At 40.4% G+C, this 18,206-nt stretch overlaps 1 protein-coding gene across 1 annotated transcript in view; it reads right to left on the bottom strand.

Annotated features, from left to right (window-relative positions):
* elnb (elastin b) overlaps positions 1 to 18,206 on the bottom strand; it is a 34,449-nt gene that overhangs the window by 4,468 nt on the left and 11,775 nt on the right. The window contains exons 29-56 of the mRNA XM_067375424.1: positions 17,952 to 18,125; positions 17,239 to 17,448; positions 16,696 to 16,773; positions 16,286 to 16,345; positions 16,134 to 16,166; positions 15,957 to 16,046; positions 15,809 to 15,865; positions 15,625 to 15,720; positions 15,467 to 15,511; positions 15,306 to 15,329; positions 15,146 to 15,172; positions 14,948 to 15,031; positions 13,972 to 13,992; positions 13,847 to 13,873; positions 13,007 to 13,057; positions 12,566 to 12,904; positions 12,303 to 12,464; positions 4,873 to 4,923; positions 4,740 to 4,787; positions 4,456 to 4,617; positions 4,328 to 4,366; positions 4,044 to 4,211; positions 2,635 to 2,712; positions 2,223 to 2,270; positions 2,028 to 2,069; positions 1,821 to 1,886; positions 1,050 to 1,106; positions 862 to 918 (exon numbers count right to left, since the gene is read on the bottom strand). Coding sequence (XP_067231525.1) covers positions 862 to 918; positions 1,050 to 1,106; positions 1,821 to 1,886; positions 2,028 to 2,069; positions 2,223 to 2,270; positions 2,635 to 2,712; positions 4,044 to 4,211; positions 4,328 to 4,366; positions 4,456 to 4,617; positions 4,740 to 4,787; positions 4,873 to 4,923; positions 12,303 to 12,464; positions 12,566 to 12,904; positions 13,007 to 13,057; positions 13,847 to 13,873; positions 13,972 to 13,992; positions 14,948 to 15,031; positions 15,146 to 15,172; positions 15,306 to 15,329; positions 15,467 to 15,511; positions 15,625 to 15,720; positions 15,809 to 15,865; positions 15,957 to 16,046; positions 16,134 to 16,166; positions 16,286 to 16,345; positions 16,696 to 16,773; positions 17,239 to 17,448; positions 17,952 to 18,125 — 2,394 coding nt within the window. The remainder of the gene's footprint in view (positions 1 to 861; positions 919 to 1,049; positions 1,107 to 1,820; positions 1,887 to 2,027; positions 2,070 to 2,222; positions 2,271 to 2,634; positions 2,713 to 4,043; positions 4,212 to 4,327; positions 4,367 to 4,455; positions 4,618 to 4,739; positions 4,788 to 4,872; positions 4,924 to 12,302; positions 12,465 to 12,565; positions 12,905 to 13,006; positions 13,058 to 13,846; positions 13,874 to 13,971; positions 13,993 to 14,947; positions 15,032 to 15,145; positions 15,173 to 15,305; positions 15,330 to 15,466; positions 15,512 to 15,624; positions 15,721 to 15,808; positions 15,866 to 15,956; positions 16,047 to 16,133; positions 16,167 to 16,285; positions 16,346 to 16,695; positions 16,774 to 17,238; positions 17,449 to 17,951; positions 18,126 to 18,206) is intronic.

An 18,206-nucleotide genomic window follows, 5' to 3' on the forward strand; every position in this document is an offset into this window, starting at 1 on the left:
AGCATTATACACTACCGTTCAAAAGTTTGGGGTCAGTAAGAATTTTTATTTTTTTGAAAAGAAATTAAAGAAATGAATACTTTTATTCAGCAAGGATGCATTAAATCAATCAAAAGTGGCAGTAAAGACATTTATAATGTTACAAAAGATTAGATTTCACATAAACACTGTTCTTTTCAACTTTCTATTCATCAAATAATCCTGAAAAAAAATATTGTACACAAATATTTTGTACAATTGTACACATTAAATGTTTCTTGAGCAGCAGATCAGCATATTAGAATGAATTCTGAAGGATCATGTGACACTGAAGACTGGAGTAATGATGCTGAAAATTCAGCTTTGCATCACAGGAATAAATTAAATATATTCAAATAGAAAACAGTTATTTTAAATTGTAATAATATTTCACAATATTACTGTTTTTACTGTATTTTTAATTAAATAAATGTAGCCTTGGTGAGCAGACGAAACTTCTTTTAAAAACATAAAAAATCTTAGTGGTTCCAAACTTTTGGACTGTACTAATATTATATATATATATACACACACATACAGGGTTTCAGGGCTTATATTTTTCATTTTCATTTTTATCACATGCCCCTCAAAAGGTCTGTGCACGGTCCTGATCAGACATACATTTTGTAACATGGAGAGTAATTTATAATAAGACCAGGAATGTGTAAAATAAGTAAATGTTGATTTCATTTTGATTTTAAAGCCGAATCAGTGTTTGATGGTTTGATTTCATTGGGTTTAGTAAAACATGAACATATACAACTAAGTCATTGTTTTTGACCGGTTTTTGCAGTATGGACCATAAAAAGATTGAGAGAAGTGCCATTATATCTGCTTACGTACCTCTATAGCCTCCTGCACCTAGAAAGCCTTGAAGAGCTGCATATTTGGCTGCTTTTGCTGTAATCATACAACACACATTTAAATGCAATGCAATTGACTATGGATAATGTACAGGTCTAGGCCAAGCCTTCATTATATCATGCTGCATTTGAAATATTTGAGTTTGCTGTAATAGCAGTGTGTCTTACATTGCTGAGGTGTAAGTGGAGCACTTCCAGGTCCCCCTGCACCAGTGCCACCATAACCTACAAAAACATCAGAACTTTTCATTAATCACTAGTCTAAACCACATTGATTATTAATTATTAAATTTTTATTCACATCTAAAAATTAAGCGCACATACATAGAGCACATCAAAAATGGTATGACACACTAGAACAAACCTCATTAGTTATTGTGTGTCGAGCAAGCACATTTGAGCTTTGTTTACTATTTAAATCTGTTCATCATGTAAATAATATCTAAAAGATGGCTGAAGCTTTCTCGAATCCTTTTTAGTTGGTTATGATGTGCACATTAAAGGATAAGTCCACTTTTAAATAAATTTTCCTCATAATTTACTCACCCCCATGTCATCCAAGATGTCCATGTCTTTCATTTTTCAGTCGAAAAGAAATTAAAGTTTTTTATGAAAACATTCCAGGATTTTTTTTCCATATAGTGGACTTAAATGGGCACCAAACAGTTGAAGGCCAAAATTAGTTTCACTGCAGCTTCATATTGTTCTACACAATCCCAGACGAGAAATAAGGGTCTTATCTAGTGAAACCATTACTCATTTTCTAAAAAAAAATAACATTTTACACATACAGTTTAACCAGAAATGCTCATCTTGAACTAGCTCTCTTCTTCTTCTCTATTAGAATTCCGGCAATTATATTATCAGGAAAAGTTTATTTAAAAGTGAACTAATCCTTTAAAGTTGCCTCAGTGTTTCCATTAGTTTTGTCTTCATTACCTGGATATGGCTGTTGATATCCAGCACCTGGACCTACACCAGTCCCATATCCAGGGACTCCACCACCTGCAAGATAAACAGATCTACTGTAACTTTGTCTCTTGATATCTGCTCTTTCAAAATGCTTCATAAATTAAACTGAGAGGACAATAGAAGGTGTGGATAAGCCCATTTCTCCAGAGAGAACTGAGGAAATATATGGCTCACCTGGCTGATAGCCCTGACCACCCAAGGCACCCGTGCCAAAGCCTTTAAGACATTGAAACAAAGACAAGTAAATAAAATCCATTCATCTGATGGCAACCAACCAGTAAATTTTACATGCAATTTATGCTCATTCAGTTGGTGAGAGACATGAATAAAAATTTTACAAAAATCGTGCAGGGAATTAAGTGAATTTACCTGATTTACCAGGTTTCCCTGTTCCTGCTCCTCCTGGGTACCTGAGACCTGACACCAACCATGAGCCATTGTTATTAAAATGAGCCAAAAACAATATGCAACAAATTCAAAGTTCAAGGTCCATTGAACAAGATTTTTCCTGAAGATTTATATAAAAAGTGAAAACAAAATATCAAAGTTCACTAACAGAAATGGCACCAATATTGTCTTCACTTCATGTAAATCTTCAGTAAAATTCTTGTTTAATGGACATTAAACTTTGCATTTGTTTGGTGGTTTTTTTTTTCTGTTTTTCTCATTAAAATCAATAAAATGAAAAATGTTTCAAACAGAAAATGTCATTCCTACCAATGAAATACTCTCAAGTGATGATGCTGAATACATAGGTATGTATCCTTAACAGAAACTTTACCTCCACCGGTTCCTACTGGGCTTCCGGCACCTCCTCCAAGACCCCCCACACCTCCAGCTCCACCTAAACCTCCGTACCCTACAATAAAATCAACAAGTGAAGTGAGATTTACAATGTCTACTGAGATCTAAGAATTCTGGCCAGTTGATAAAACCTAGAATATCAAAATAAACTGCAGGCGGTATATCATTTTCCTATTTAGCACCCAAACTCTGTAGCCTTGACAGACAAACTCTGTCAGTTAAAATCTCTTTAACCTGGCATACACAACACATTATCAATTTATATTTCCACATCCGTTAAAGGATTGATAGGCTGCATAGGTCAACCAGAAACATTTCCCATAACACCCGATGTACTTGTTTCATCGTAACAAGAATGGCATCCAAGCTAATATTAGTCTCTCTGTTTATCCTGAGGTTACCGTAGTCAGCTGTATCCGGTCAGTATCCAGATCAGATGTTGGACCTGCACCTATACATGAGCACAATGCAGCCCTGAATGTTAACAGAGACCCTGTCAACTAGCCGATCCCCTGTGAAGGCCTCGTCGACACGACAGCCATCGGCAGAGATCCTCAGCAAAGACCAAAAGAACCAGACAAGTCCTCTGCACAGACCTATGACCAGCTTCTTTTCACAACTTGTATATATTATTAAAATGTGATTTAAAGTAAAACTTTTCACTTGACATTACAGAAGCATAGTCATGAAAGTGTATTCTTTTTAAGAAAATGTATGTGGCCTTTTATTTAATTCACATAAGTAATGTTTTTTAATACATACTTTTATTATTTGAAGAACATTGCGAAACAACTTTTTCACAAGGTCTTCCTCTCTACCATCATCCAAGCCAGATTAGTAGATTTATTCATGGTAAATATAAATTCAGCCCGTAAAGCTAATGTAATGATATTGTAATAATTAGTCACAATTATGTTAATACTTAAAAAATAGAATCTAGGACCAATTGCATAAACATAGCTACTAACTTAAGACTTAAGAACTCAGAACTAGTTTTAAGAACTAGTATGACAAACTAGCACTTTATTATGGCTAATCAGTCTTACTTTTTGGATTCAAATTAGACCCGTCTAAATTTGACTAGTCTAAGCAGTTTATGCAACCGGCCTGGCTTCCCAGCTCCAGCTCCCAGGCCACCACCTGGATATCTGGCACCTACGTAAACTCATATTAGCTATTTATGCCACAGATGTGTAGTGAGTGCGTTTCAAGGTGAACATGGATACATATTTGTATTTAATGGATTGTGCAATAGATCTTGTCATGCATTTAAAATTACAACTGACATCTAATTATAATTGCTTTGTTCTAACAAAACATTTAATCACATTCAATTTTTGCACTACTGTCAAACTTATGTTTAATGTATATTAAATTGCATGATACCTCCACCCACTCCAACTCCTCCAGGACCTCCCCCAACACCTCCTGGTCCAACTCCTAGACCACCACCAGTACCACCAGCACCACCCGGTCCAACTCCTAGACCCCCGCCAAGACCTCCACCAATTCCTCCTCTTCCAGCCCCACCTAGTGTTCCAGCTCCTCCATAGCCTGATAACACGCACACACAAAAAAACAAAACAAAAAAAAAACAAATGTTTTTCTGAATTTTGTCTAAGTATTGGTTATTGCATCATTAAAGTGATCATTTATTGAGTTTTACATACTTTTTGGTGGTTTTAATGCACCAGGACCATAACCAAGCCCTTAAAAACAAATAAATATTTGAATATTTCAATGTAAAAAATTGTAAGGGAAATATGGTCTGAAATGTGTAAACACTTGAGAAATTTACCACCAAGTCCAGGCCCTCCAAGTCCACCAGCACTGCCTGGGCCACCACCATAACCGCCCGGGCCACCACTGTAACCACCTGGACCACCTCCATAGCCACCGGGTCCTGCTCCATATCCGCCTGGGCCTCCAAGCCCACCTAGTGTGCCTGCTGCCCCATAAACTTTGATCAAAGTGATAAAGAGTTATTTAACAGTCTTTCCAGTTGAGTCCATGTGTATAAAATACAAACAAACTGCATTTTTATTATAAGAATTATGGAATAACAAGAATGTTTTCTGACACCTTTTCCTTGTTTGCTGCCCACTGCAGCCCCACTGGGGAACCTGAGACCTGCAAAAAAAAAAAAAGATATAGTTCTCTCCCCAAAAAGACTGGTGCATTAAATGTCAGGAATATGGTAACTTTTTGGAGTTACCGGTCCCTGGTAGGATCCCACTGGCTCCCAAACTTCCAGCTCCACCATAACCTGCAATAGATTTACAAAGCCTAAGTCTATTGTAAATGTTAAGCTTTGAACTGAAGACCAATAAATGCACATTATGTAAAACATAATACACTGTGTGCAGAATTATTAGGCAATTGGATTTTCTGATCATATTTTTTTTCCAAGCATATTTTGCCAATTCCAATCCACATCAATCTTAATAACTACTATTAAAATTGTTTTTAATAATTTATAAGTGATATATAATTGTTCATGAAGGCTGGAAATGAAAAATGCCTTATATTCAGGTGTGCAGAATTATTAGGCAGGATTTCTTTTACAGCCAAAATGAGCCAAAAAAAAGATTTAACTCAGACTGAAAAGTCAAAAATTATTAAATACTCATGAGAAGGATGCAAGTGTTTTGCTTAATATCTGTTCTGGGTCAGTTGCTTCGTTTATTATTTGCTGCTAGGAAGGATTTCATTCGTATCTGTGTTTGTCCTATTTCCTACCTCGACTATAATTATATTTTAATTGTACTTGTTTAGAATAACAGCCGCGTTTGCAGACTTTATTGGTGTTATTGCCCGCACTTAAAGGTCCCGTTTTTTGTGGTTTTTGAAGCTTTGATTGTGTTTATAGTGTGCAATATAACATGTGTTCATGTTTCGCATGTAAAAAAACACAGTATTTTTCACATAATTTACTTATCTGTATACCGCTGTTTCCACTGTCATAAAAACGGGCTGATGACTTCCTTGTTCTATGAAGTCCCTCCTTCAGAAATACGTAACGAGTTCTGATTGTGCCAGCGGTTCCTGTGTTGTTATTCGACAGCAGCTTAGCGCTCCTTGCCCGGAAAGGTCACGCCACTTACCATAACGTGTGCTGCACATAGTTTTACATGTGGATTATTGTGGTGTTGTGCCGAATGAACACAAAAGACAATAATTCCCGAGAGACTGAACTCTTTAATCTCCACAAGCAGCGACAGAAAATGTACAACGTTAGCGCTCACTCAGAAGAGTACCTCATACGGAAAACAGCCATATGCATAAACATAGTCCCCTCTTGTGGCCATTATGTGCACTGCAGTCCAACATTAACTACTGCAGTAAGGATACCACAATTATAATTTTCGGGAACCGAGTTAAACATAAATTGTAACCATTGATCTCTAAGTACAACGTCCCTGGGAAGGCCAAACAAAGGTGACTGGACTGCGGGATGAAAATAACACCGTTTCGATGACATGGCGACAAACACACTCTAAAAACTCTTGTGTATTCCTGTGGGTGGGGGTTAGTCAAAAAACTGTTTTAGTGACGTCATTAAAGAAGGAAGTAGAGGGATGTAGTCCAAACTGGCCGTTCGATGTAGGCGACTTCTGTTAAATAAAATATCTCGCTTGGCATTGAACTTTGAGCTTTAAAATTTTACAGATTTTATTTATTCTCTAACAACAACATTACACACTAACTAAAGTTTGAAACATGGGATCACGAAGAACGGGACCTTTAAGCTTAGTTAGTTTCGGTTTTCAGCCATTCACGGGTTTAGGCTTTTGCAGTGCTGATTTGCAAGGCGGGCCTAGCTCATTTCAATGACGTGTTAATAAGCAGTATATTAATTGTGTGTGCGCACTGTCACGGACGCTAAATAGCACTAATAGTCCTCTCTCTGTCTCTGTGGGTCTATGGAATTGTCAGTCAGCAGTTAACAAAGCTGACTTCATTCCAGCCTTTGCTACTAATTCTTCTCTTAATATCTTGGGCTTGACTGAGACCTGGATTCGTCCAGAGGACTCAGCAACCCCTGCTGCTCTCTCTAACAACTTCACTTTCTCTCATACCCCTCACCAATCTGGGAGGGGTGGGGGCACAGGTCTTCTCATTTCTAACAATTGGAAATACTCGACTCATTCCTCTCTTTGCAACTACAATTCATTTGAGTTTCATGCTATTACAATCTCAATTCCTGTCAAAATTCATATCGTATTAATTGATCGCCCCCCCAGGCCAACTGGGTACCTTTGTAGAGGAACTGGACATGCTGCTATCCTCATTCCCAGAGGATGGTAGCCCACTTGTAGTTTTTGGCGATTTCAACATTCATCTAGAGAAGCCTTATGCTTCAGACTTCCACTCTCTTCTAGCCTCATTCGATCTTAATCGGCTCATCATCACAAGTACACACAAATCTGGCAACCAACTTGATCTCATTTACACACGCAACTGCATCACTGACAACATATCTGGTAAAACCTCTGCACTTTTCTGATCATTTTTTCATTACTTTTAATCTTCAACTCCCCATTTTTTCACCACCAACCCCTCTACCAGTTACCTTCAGACAAAACCTGCGCTTTCTTTCTTCTTCTGATCTTCACTCTACTGTATCATCCTCCCTTCCCTCACCCTCACAATTCTCATTTCTGGATGTGAATACAGACACTTTATGTTCCACATTAACTTCTTCTCTAGATAGTATCTGTCCTCTGTCATCCAGGCCTGCACGTGCCACTCCCTCTAATCCCTGGTTATCTGATGTTCTTCGTGAACATCGGACCAAACTCAGGGCTGCAGAGAGGAAGTGGCACAAATCAAAAGACCAATTTGACCTAAATAGTTAATAATCTCTGCTCTCATCCTTTTCTGCTGAAATTCATGCTGCTAAATCCTCCTATTTCCACAACAAAATCAACAGCGCTTCAAACACACGCACACTTTTCAAAACATTCAACTCTCTCCTCTGCCCCCCTCCACCACCACCCACCTCATCCCTTACTGCTGATAATTTTGCTAAAATTTTCACTGACAAAACATCTACCATCAGCAGTCAGTTCTCAGCTCCACACACACAGCCACACACCTCCTCTCTTCATTCTCCCCCCTCACTGAGTCAGAAGTATCCAAACTTCTCCTCTCCAGCCATCCCACTACCTGCCCTCTAGATCCCATCCCCACACACCTTCTACAAGCCGTCGCTCCCACACTTTTACCAGCACTGACACACATCATCAACACATCTATCCACACTGGCACTTTCCCTAACACATTCAAGCAGGCTCGGGTAACCCCACTGCTTAAGAAACCCACATTAAACACATCTCTTGTAGACAGCTACAGACCTGTTTCTCTTCTACCACTCATAGGAAAAAAAACACTTGAATGAGTTGTTTTCAACCAGGTGTCATCTTTACTCTCACAGAGCAATCAATTGGATGTCAATCAATCTGGTTTCAAGAGTGGCCACTCGACTGAGACTGCACTGCTGTCGGTCACTGAATCCCTGCGGATTGCAAAGGCTGATTCCAAATCATCAGTTCTCTTTCTGCTCGATCTATCTGCTGCCTTTGACACGGTGAATCATCAGATCCTCCTGTCCACTCTCTCATCACTGGGCATCACAGGTACTCCACTTCTCTGGTTTGAATCCTATCTCACAGGAAGGTCTTTCAGGGTTGCCTGGAGAGGGGAGGTATCCAAAGCTCATCAACTGACCATGGGTGTTCCTCAGGGTTCAGTTCTTGGACCCCTCCTCTTCTCCATTTACAATACATCACTTGGTCCCATCATTCAGGTACATGGTTTCTCCTACCATTGCTATGCTGATGACACACAACTCTTCCATTCATTCCAATCAGATGATCCCACAGTAGCTGCACGAATCTCAAGCTGTCTGGCGGACATCTCGGCATGGATGAAAGAACATCATCTACAGCTCAACCTGGCTAAGACTGAGCTTCTCGTCTTCCCTGCCAATCCGACTCTAAATCACGATTTCAGCATCCAGCTAGGCACATCCTCAATTACCCCATCAAATTCGGCTAGAAATCTTGGAGTAATCCTTCATGATCAACTGACCTTCAAAGACCACATTGCAAAGACAGCTCAGTCATGCAGATTTGCACTTTACAACATCAGGAAAATCAGGCCCTTTCTAACAGAACATGCAACACAACTTCTGGTCCAGGCCCTGGTCATTTCTAGACTTGATTACTGCAATGCACTTCTGGCTGGATTGCCATCATGCACAATCAAGCCTCTACAAATGATTCAGAATGCAGCAGCACGTCTCGTCTTCAAAGAGCCCAAAAGAGCCCACGTCATGCCTCTCTTCATCTCTCTTCACTGGCTACCACTTGCTGCTCGCATCAAATTCAAGGCGTTGACACTTGCTTACAGATCTACCACAGGCTCAGCACCCTCCTACTTCCACTCACTCTTACGAGTCTACACTCCTACCAGAAGCCTGCACTCATTAAAGGAGCAAAGGCTTGTGGTACCATCACAGAGAGGCATGAAATGGTTGAAATTAAGGTGAAGAATTAAGTGTGAAACCATCAGGAACCCTTTAGTCTCCAGCGCCACCATTTTCCAGAACTGCAACCTACCTGGAGTCTCCGGAAGTGCAAGGTGTCAGGATCTCAGAGACTTAGATTAGCTAAAGAATCCTAAGAAATGACCCGCTCTTAATAAGAATCACAAGCTTAAGTGTTATAAAATACATGATAGCTAAACTCCTAAAGGACCAGCACTACATCCTCTTGTACCACTGTTTGAAGAATTTATCTTCCAGAATCTGGCAGTAAGTTTTGGAAGATCATTTTTAGTCCAACCCTGCAAGATGGACATTTCAGGATAAGAGATGGACTAAAAGTGAACTCCCACACCTTACTGCCAGATTCTGGAAGATAAATTCTACAAACAGTTGTACAAGAGGATGTGGTGCAGGTCCTTCAAGAGTCACTCTCAAGCTGTCTGTCTATAAGGCAGTTCAGACTTTCAGCCTCGCAGGACTCCCTCAGTACGTCGGCTTCACCTGGGTTGGGCATCGCTATGCCTACGCCACGGACTTACTCCACCCCTTCATCTTCAGCTAGCTCCTCCCTCCCTCAGACTCCACCTCTGCCCTGGGTCGCTCCTGTTCGCCTTCAGCCCTCCAGATCTCTACGACCATCTTGGGGGGTCGTCACTACAGCTATGTCGCGGCCGCCTAGATCTTCGGAGACCCCCACAACTACATCGGCTCTCTGGCTTCGCAGTGGGCTTCATCATTGGTGTCGCCGTCGCCTCCAGTCGTCCCTATGGCGGCTCCAATGATCTTCGCTCCATGGCTCCTCCCTCCTGCGCCGCCGCCATGGGGCGCAGTCTCAGCTGTGGCCTGGGTCAGCTCACGACATCTGCCCCTGCTCAAGGCTCCACCCTGGATCGCTCCACCGTCATCTTCACCCCGGACTTTTGCTTCCCACCTCCTCCTGGCCGGCCGTCCACCTCCAAAACCCCCTCCAGCCCTCCCTTTTGATGTTACTTTAAGGTGAGAGGACGTGCCTAAGGGGAGGGGGGAGGGGGGTAGTGTTACGGTCACCGTCATGTTCTGTTTGTTTTGCATTTTGTCACGTGTTCCTTTGTTCTGTTTTCCGCCACATTCAGTCAATATTGAAGACACTCATTGGACCACACCCCTTTGTTAACCTGTTAAGCTTGTTTGTGTCAGTGTATTTAAGTATCTGTGTTCAGTTGTTTGTCGGGTCTCGTTTGTACTTGGATATGTTGGTGTATGCTCTGCTCTGGATTCTGTGTTTTTCCCTTTGGATTATCAAGTAAAGACTTATTATACGTTACTCTTCCTCGTTGTGTGTCCAGCATCCGTAACAAATATCTAAAAAGGAAGTAGCTAAACTTGGTTCTACCCAGAAACATGAAGCTCAAAAAGAGTGAGGGGCCTAACAGGTACTCTCTCGACAGAGAGGGCCCCCACTTTTAACCCTTTAGATGACTCTCAAAATGAGAGGAAGCCTACAACACTCAACATGGGTACCAGTTAACTTCAATTCTAAATGTATCAGAGCTCTGGAGAGCGGAGGACTCAACAATGACTCTCTATGGTGAGAGGAAGCCTAGCAATGCTCAAAGCCAGATAAAACAAAATGAGGAGGCTGCCACCTGCTACCCATTACTCTGAAATACTCTAGCCATAATATATACCATATATACCTTTAACCCTGGGAAGCCAGACACTCAGCATGACAACTCTCAAATCAAGAAGAGTACTAGCTCAAGCCTGAGTCTAGTTCTGAGGAGGCTGACAGGCCAACAACTCCCTGCTAATCTAGATACAGTGCAGCCTCAGCATAATGACTTTCGTAGTGAGAGGAAGCCATGAAAGATTACTATATTATAATTTAGCTGAGGGGGCTTAATTATAAAAGCCCGCATCTCAAGCTACTGAATGCTGTATATCAATGTTTGTTTGTTTGTAATAAAACCAGAATCATTATCGCGTTTTAATGATTGCCTATTTATTCTTTTTTTACGGACATTATAATCAGGCAATTTGTCTGGTAGAGAAAATAAAATTCTCTTTCATGTGCCCCTTCAAATAAATCCACTCGTCCTGACAAGCATTAACATCAAGCCCTGGTAAGCCTAAGTGCCGGGGCTCAGCCCCAGATGCCCCGGCCCAATTTAAACCCTGGCCCTGTCTTCAATCCTCAAATCGAGATGGGCCAGGACCCCCTGACTGTCTGGGTGCAGACTCGGACCGGCGTGGTATAAAAGATTTAAATACAGCTGAGCGTGCTTTCGCCTCTCTGAATTTTACGTCCACTGTATTGATGGATGTGCTGAATAATTCAGAAGGGCGAAACCAGGGGAACCAAGAAGAAATGCCTTTTCTTTCTGGAGCTGGTGGATTGTGACCAGAAAGAAACCGCTCATCCAGCCTTCCACGAGCGGTCTCTTCCTTTCCACGTTGCCACGGCAACTTGAGCCTGGCCATGGCACTACACCCAGACAGCAAACACACAGGTCGTGTGTGTCATCAGATGTCAGAAACCTCGGACACAGATCGGCACACTTCCTGAAGCGCTTGTCACTTGCCATTTTGTCGTCAGAATATCCTTCAGCAAAACAGTCCCTGAAGATGAAGAAGAGGGTGTTCTCTAGGACCCCATTTTATACTTCCCGGTCACACTAGTAATGACATCATAGCTGTCGCCAGCCAATACAATTGTCATGATTCTGCAGTGCTTCGGCCATCAGTCACACTGAGGCATTCCCCCATAGTATCTCAGGACAGTATCTCAGGACAGTATCTCAGGGTATCATTCCCTTTTAAAAGGGAATGATACCATTGTGCAATGTTTACCTCAGTAAGTTGACTGAGCAGATCTCTGAGCTTGTGCGAGTTAGTGGAGGCAGGGCTAATTAGCATATTCATATGTCTGCGTATACTAAATGAGGCAAGGGTGTTGGGTTAAATTCAAGCTATTTTAAGGCATGAAGATTCACTGGAAAAAAATTTAAATATGAAATTTTGGTGATCAATAAGAGGGATAAAATTATTGACTACAGGGGGCCTTTAAATATATTTAATATTGCACAATAAAATGTTTGTTGATCTGCTTTGATTACTTTTGCCTGGTTTCTGCGCCCCAACTCCTGTTCCTGATGCTCCACCTCCTGGTAGCAGACCACCACCTCCAGGCAGAAGTCCTACTCCTCCCACTCCAGCTATACCCATTCCACCCACACCTCCAACTCCCAGAGCTCCAGTTCCATCTGTACCACCGTAAACTAGAATAAACATGTTTATATATATAGATTTATCATTTTACAAACATGCACAGGAAAAGCTAATAGACATTTCACAGATCAAGATTTTAATGATAAACCACCTTTAGGAGGTTTAACTCCTCCACCTGGTCCTCCACCAACTCCTCCCAGTCCTCCACCAACTCCACCTGGTCCTCCACCAACACCACCTGGAACTCCACCAGCTCCTCCTGGTCCACCACCAACTCCTCCCAGTCCTCCACCAACTCCACCTGGTCCTCCACCAACACCACCTGGAACTCCACCAACTCCACCTGGTCCACCACCAACCCCACCTGGTCCACCACCAACCCCTCCCAGTCCTCCACCAACTCCACCTGGACCACCGCCTACACTTCCAGGCCCTCCTTCAATAGTGCCCGGAGTATCTCCACGTCCAGCAATGGCTCCACCTCCAATGCCTACAGTAAGACATGTAAAATATTTATTTTTTACAAATGAAAAAGCACCTGCTTTCCCAAATATATTCAGACAGTAAGAGTAAAGTAAATGGCATGATGTACCTGGGGGTTTTAGTGGTTTGGCTCCCGGTAATGTTCCAATATCACCAACTCCTAAAGAAGAACATATAGTGAAGAGATTCAGTCATACTAGAACATAGTTCACATTTATGAATGAACAAAGCATAAGTCTCTTCAAGTAATGTTAACCACAGACCTTATTTTCAGATAAATTGACAATATGTCAAAAACCTAAAAAGGAACTTTTCAAAGGAAAATTCTCATTCTTAGGACTGCACACTGAACTGACTTACTAACCTTGAGCCCCACCCTGTAAACACATTATTAAATGAACAAGTTATTCCGTAAAGTTGTCTCTGTGTCTTAAAATTATGTGTCTGAATTTTTAATCCAAAATGTCTTTGAATTAAAAAAAAACCACAAGCTCTGTAAGTTTTAAAATGATATTTTATAGGCTACAGCCATATGCATGAGACTCCTACACCACTAGAGGGAGCTGTAACATTAGCTAATTTTAGTAGTCTGATGAACTCAAGTTTTTTTGAACACGATGTAGGTCAGAGGTATCCAAACTCAGTCCTGGATGGCCGCTGTCCTGCAAAGTTTAGCTCCAACCAGGTCCAACACACCTGTATGAAAGTTTCTTGTATGCCTACTGAGACAGTGATTATCTGATTCAGGTGTGTTTAATTGGGCTTGGAGCTAAACTTTGCAGGACAGCGGCCCTCCAGGACTTAGTCTGGAGACCTCTGATGTAGGTCGATAATTTCATGTAAATCAGCTAGAAGAAATTCACTACCAACCAAAAGAAGAAATCTTTAGCTCAGTGTGATCACGTGTGAGTTCAGTAAGTAATTTTCAAGTTATAAAGACAGATCTTACCCTCTGGCCGTGGCGATCCCGTTCCACCTAAAAAGAGAGAATGTTAATTAAGATAATTAGGAATTTTAAAACTTAATAAATGACTGAACGATGTAGTATTTCACAATTAGAAGCTAAATACAAACCTGGAGCAGTTCCAGACACACCTAAAACATGAACAAAAAATATGTATGTCATATGTAGCTCTTCAAAATCATTTTCAGTGCTTTTAAGCAAACATTCTAAACATACAGGGTATTTTGATATGCGTTTTTCTTTTGCTATAATATGTTCCACATGAAGAAACAGCTGCTAAATAGTAAACTGACAGCAATAATATTAATATATTAATTCCACTTTAAATATGAATAGCTTGTTTTACCATTATAGGAATAGTTCACAAAAATTTAATTATGTCATAATTTGCTCCAAAACTTGTGTGACTTTGATTCTTCTGTTGACTAAAAAGCTGAATTTTTAAAGAATATTCTGGCATTAAACAAGTATCAAATGTTCTTCATACAACTTGTGGAATGGGGGAATATTGACAATTTCCTTTTCTGGTTGAATTATTCCTTTAAACCACAGATTTGTAAACTTATAATAGACTTTAACAATAAGTGGTGTAAGTAAATTTACATACAGTGAAGGGTGGAAAAATATATGAAAATAATAAAACAATTATGAGAGGCAGCACCTGGCACCTTCAAGCCCATCAGTCCAGTTACCAAGAACAGATGGTATAATGCAAAGTGAAAGTGATGTGACGTGTAGCCAAGTGTCCCATACTCCCATAGAATTTGTGCTCTGCATTTCACCCATCCAAGTGAACACATACACCCACACCCACTGTGAATTGTGGGGACTTTCCATAGGCGTAATGCATTTTACACTAAACAAACTGTATATTCTATCTCCCTACACTACCCCTACCCCTAAACCTAACCATCACAGGAAACATTCTGCATTTTTACATTTTCAAAAAAACATAATTTAGTATGTTTATAATCCATTTACACTGTGGGGACTGCTGGTCCCCACAATGTAATATAAACAAGTACACACACACACACACCATGAACACACACCCCGAGCAGTAGATAAGGAATTAAGGATGTCTACCTGGTCTTTCTCCAGCTAAGATGGGTGTTCTTGTCCCAGCAGCTCCATCAAGCCCATCAGCATCAATGGGCCCACCAGTAACACCTTAAAAATATTACATACTGCTCAGTTCCCATTGTTTTAAGAAAGTTGGAAATCCAACTTAAGGCAGGAAAATATTCCATTGTTCATTAAATACTTATTCTCCAATGGACCCACCTGATCCCTCTATTGGTCCTCCAGATTCTAAAATGATCACAAAATAAAACAGGTGGCTAAAAGGAAACACCTGCTCATTTGTTTCTTATAATCTCAAAACGACAGTTGTTTTATTCCAGATATATGGGGTAGATAGGAAAAAAAACTGAACATTTCTTACCAGTTTTGGGAGCTTTTGTTCCACCTGTGTGTTCAACAAAATGTTAAAATTACAATGCAGGAACAAAAAAATGAACCGCTAAGGAACAAATAATAAATACAATAAGTTTAAGTTAATAATAAGTACAATAAGTAAAAAGAAAAAAATTTTATGTTCTTGACCTCCTTGACCTTGACCTCCAGTTCCACCATAAGGACTGCCGATCACTAAACAGGGAACAGATAAGACTGGTAGTTATGACACTATTTTGGATATTACATGTGTGTCTTAATTAAGTACATTCCAAATAAACAGAACATTAATTAATTAACTGCATTACCTCCATCAATTCCAGGTTTAGGACCTGCTACATGATCTGTGCCAGTAGCAGCTGTACTACCTGGAATAGTTGGTCCTCCTGTGATGCCTGGTACCCCTGGATTTACATGGAAAATTGGAATAGTAATATTATATTATACTCAAGAGATGGATTGCTAGATGATATAACTAAAGATCAAACTCACCATATTTGTCTGGCTTGGTTCCTGAAACTTGTAAACCTCCAGCCCCACCTACACCACCTGAGATGTAACGCTGAGCATGTAAACAAATTCCTACCTGTATCTATTAACTGTTATTTAGTTTAGTCCTCTTTTAGCAGTGATCACCCACCAGTTCCAACTCCAGTTCCTGTGGCCCCAGTTCCACCAGTTGCTGGTACCGACCCACCCAACACACTTCCGACCCCACCAGCTGGTTGTCCTGTTAGATGCAGATGCATGGGGTCAAATTTTAGCCTGAATATATGTGGCATTTTAATGATAACAGTTAGGTAGAAAAATATTGTACCATATTTAGGTGGTTTTCCTGCTCCTCCATACCCTTTAGAATGAAATATAACAAAACAGCAATTGCTTAAACCAATTGTTTTAAAAAAATAAAATAGTATCAAGTCTCAAGTTTAGTGCTCAACATTGCACATCTTGTTTTTAAAACTTTACCTCCATACCCCCCATATCCAACACCAGTCCCAAGACCAACCCCAAGCCCTCCAGGCAGAACTGAAAAAAAAAGTACCTTTTTTACTTAGCATTTACTTAATTTACCTTTTTACTTAGTATTCAAATTCAGCATACAAATCAATTATTAGTTTGTTTTGTAAAATGTCTGATAATGTTTATACTCAAATTTTAGGGTAAATTTGAATATAAACATAAACACCAAGCAGATCTCACCCCCCATTGAAAAATTTCCTAATAATTTTTTTAAAATAATTATTTTGCTACTATGGTAGTCAATGGGGGGGGGTATGCTCCACAGAAGAAAGAAAGGTATACAGTTTTGAAATGACATGAGAGTATCCCATTAATAGAAACAAAAACAGTTGCATGTTTGCAGTTGTTTCACATACCTCCAGGTCCTCCTGCCACTCCTGTTCCAGCTCCTGGTATGCCTCCTGCTCCTAAGACACCTCCAGAACTAGGTAAACCTGTCAAAATATGCCTGGGTTTAGTCTTAATTTTGAATCATTCCAAGGCAGACTTTTTTTTACACAAGCTTATAATATTGATAATATTTGATATTAATAATAGTTTATATTAAAGCATAATATAATTAAAATATTAGTAGTTAATGTACATGAAATATAAATATACATTTAAAAAATACATTAATGTGTATTAAAATATATTAGTTACAAATGTTATTAAATATTTTATTAATATAATTATTTGAATGTAAATAAACTAATGATCAACAGCCATTTATGTAAGCATATGTAACAGTAGAACTAGTATATATCAACTTGCCATATTTAGCTGCTTTTGATCCAGGTCCATATCCTATAGGGCATTATATGTAATAAATTGAAAAAATGTAGATCAGATACAGCTTTAAAAAAAAACATATTTTCTAATGCCTGTGTAAATTACCTATTTTAACTCACTTAAATTACCTGTTCCATACCCAGGTCCAATCCCTCCTCTGCTTCCTGCTCCAACAGCACCAGGCAGTGCTCCTCCAGCAAATCCAGACCCAGGACCTCCTATAGTCCCTGGACCATAACCACCAAATGGCCTTGCCCCTGTACCAAATCCTCCTGCTGGACCGGTTCCTATCTGACCCTGCAGACCAAGTCCTGGAGCCCCTCCACTCCCACCAAGACCTGGATTAAAATGATTTAATAAGTGTTGATGGCAAATTGTAGAAAAAGAAACATGATGACAATGCTGATTTAAAATATCCTACCATATTTTAGGGCTTTTGGTCCACTTAGATAGGCTGCATTCAAAGCGAGATACAAAGAATAAATGTAGAAATGAAAATGAACAGAACCCCTTAACTGCATATGTTATATAATGTTTGTCAGCATACCGCCAGAGCCAGGTCCATATCCTCCAGCAGGTACTCCTCCTGGCCCATAACCACCTGCAGGTACTCCTCCTGGCCCATAACCACCTGCAGGTACTCCTCCTGGCCCATAACCACCTGCAGGTACTCCTCCTGGCCCATAACCACCTGCAGGTACTCCTCCTGGCCCATAACCACCTGCAGGTACTCCTCCTGGCCCATAACCACCTGCAGGTACTCCTCCTGGCCCATAACCACCTGCAGGTACTCCTCCTGGCCCATAACCACCTGCAGGTACTCCTCCTGGTCCATAACCACCTGCAGGTACTCCTCCTGGTCCATAACCACCTGCAGGTACTCCTCCAGGTCCATAACCACCAATTCCGGCTCCTGGTGTTCCTCCTCCAGCTCCAACACCCGGAACTGTTCCACTACCAAGTGACCCTCCTAATCCTCCAGGCAATCCCATTCCACCAGCTCCACCAGTAACCCCTGTTTGCAAAATGCATGGAAAAATGTCATTTATAATTAAAGCCATTTTTTTATAATTAGAAAAATTGGAGAACAAGTTTA

This window comes from Chanodichthys erythropterus, chromosome 22, assembly GCF_024489055.1.
Source record: "Chanodichthys erythropterus isolate Z2021 chromosome 22, ASM2448905v1, whole genome shotgun sequence".
Classification (NCBI taxonomy): domain Eukaryota; kingdom Metazoa; phylum Chordata; class Actinopteri; order Cypriniformes; family Xenocyprididae; genus Chanodichthys; species Chanodichthys erythropterus.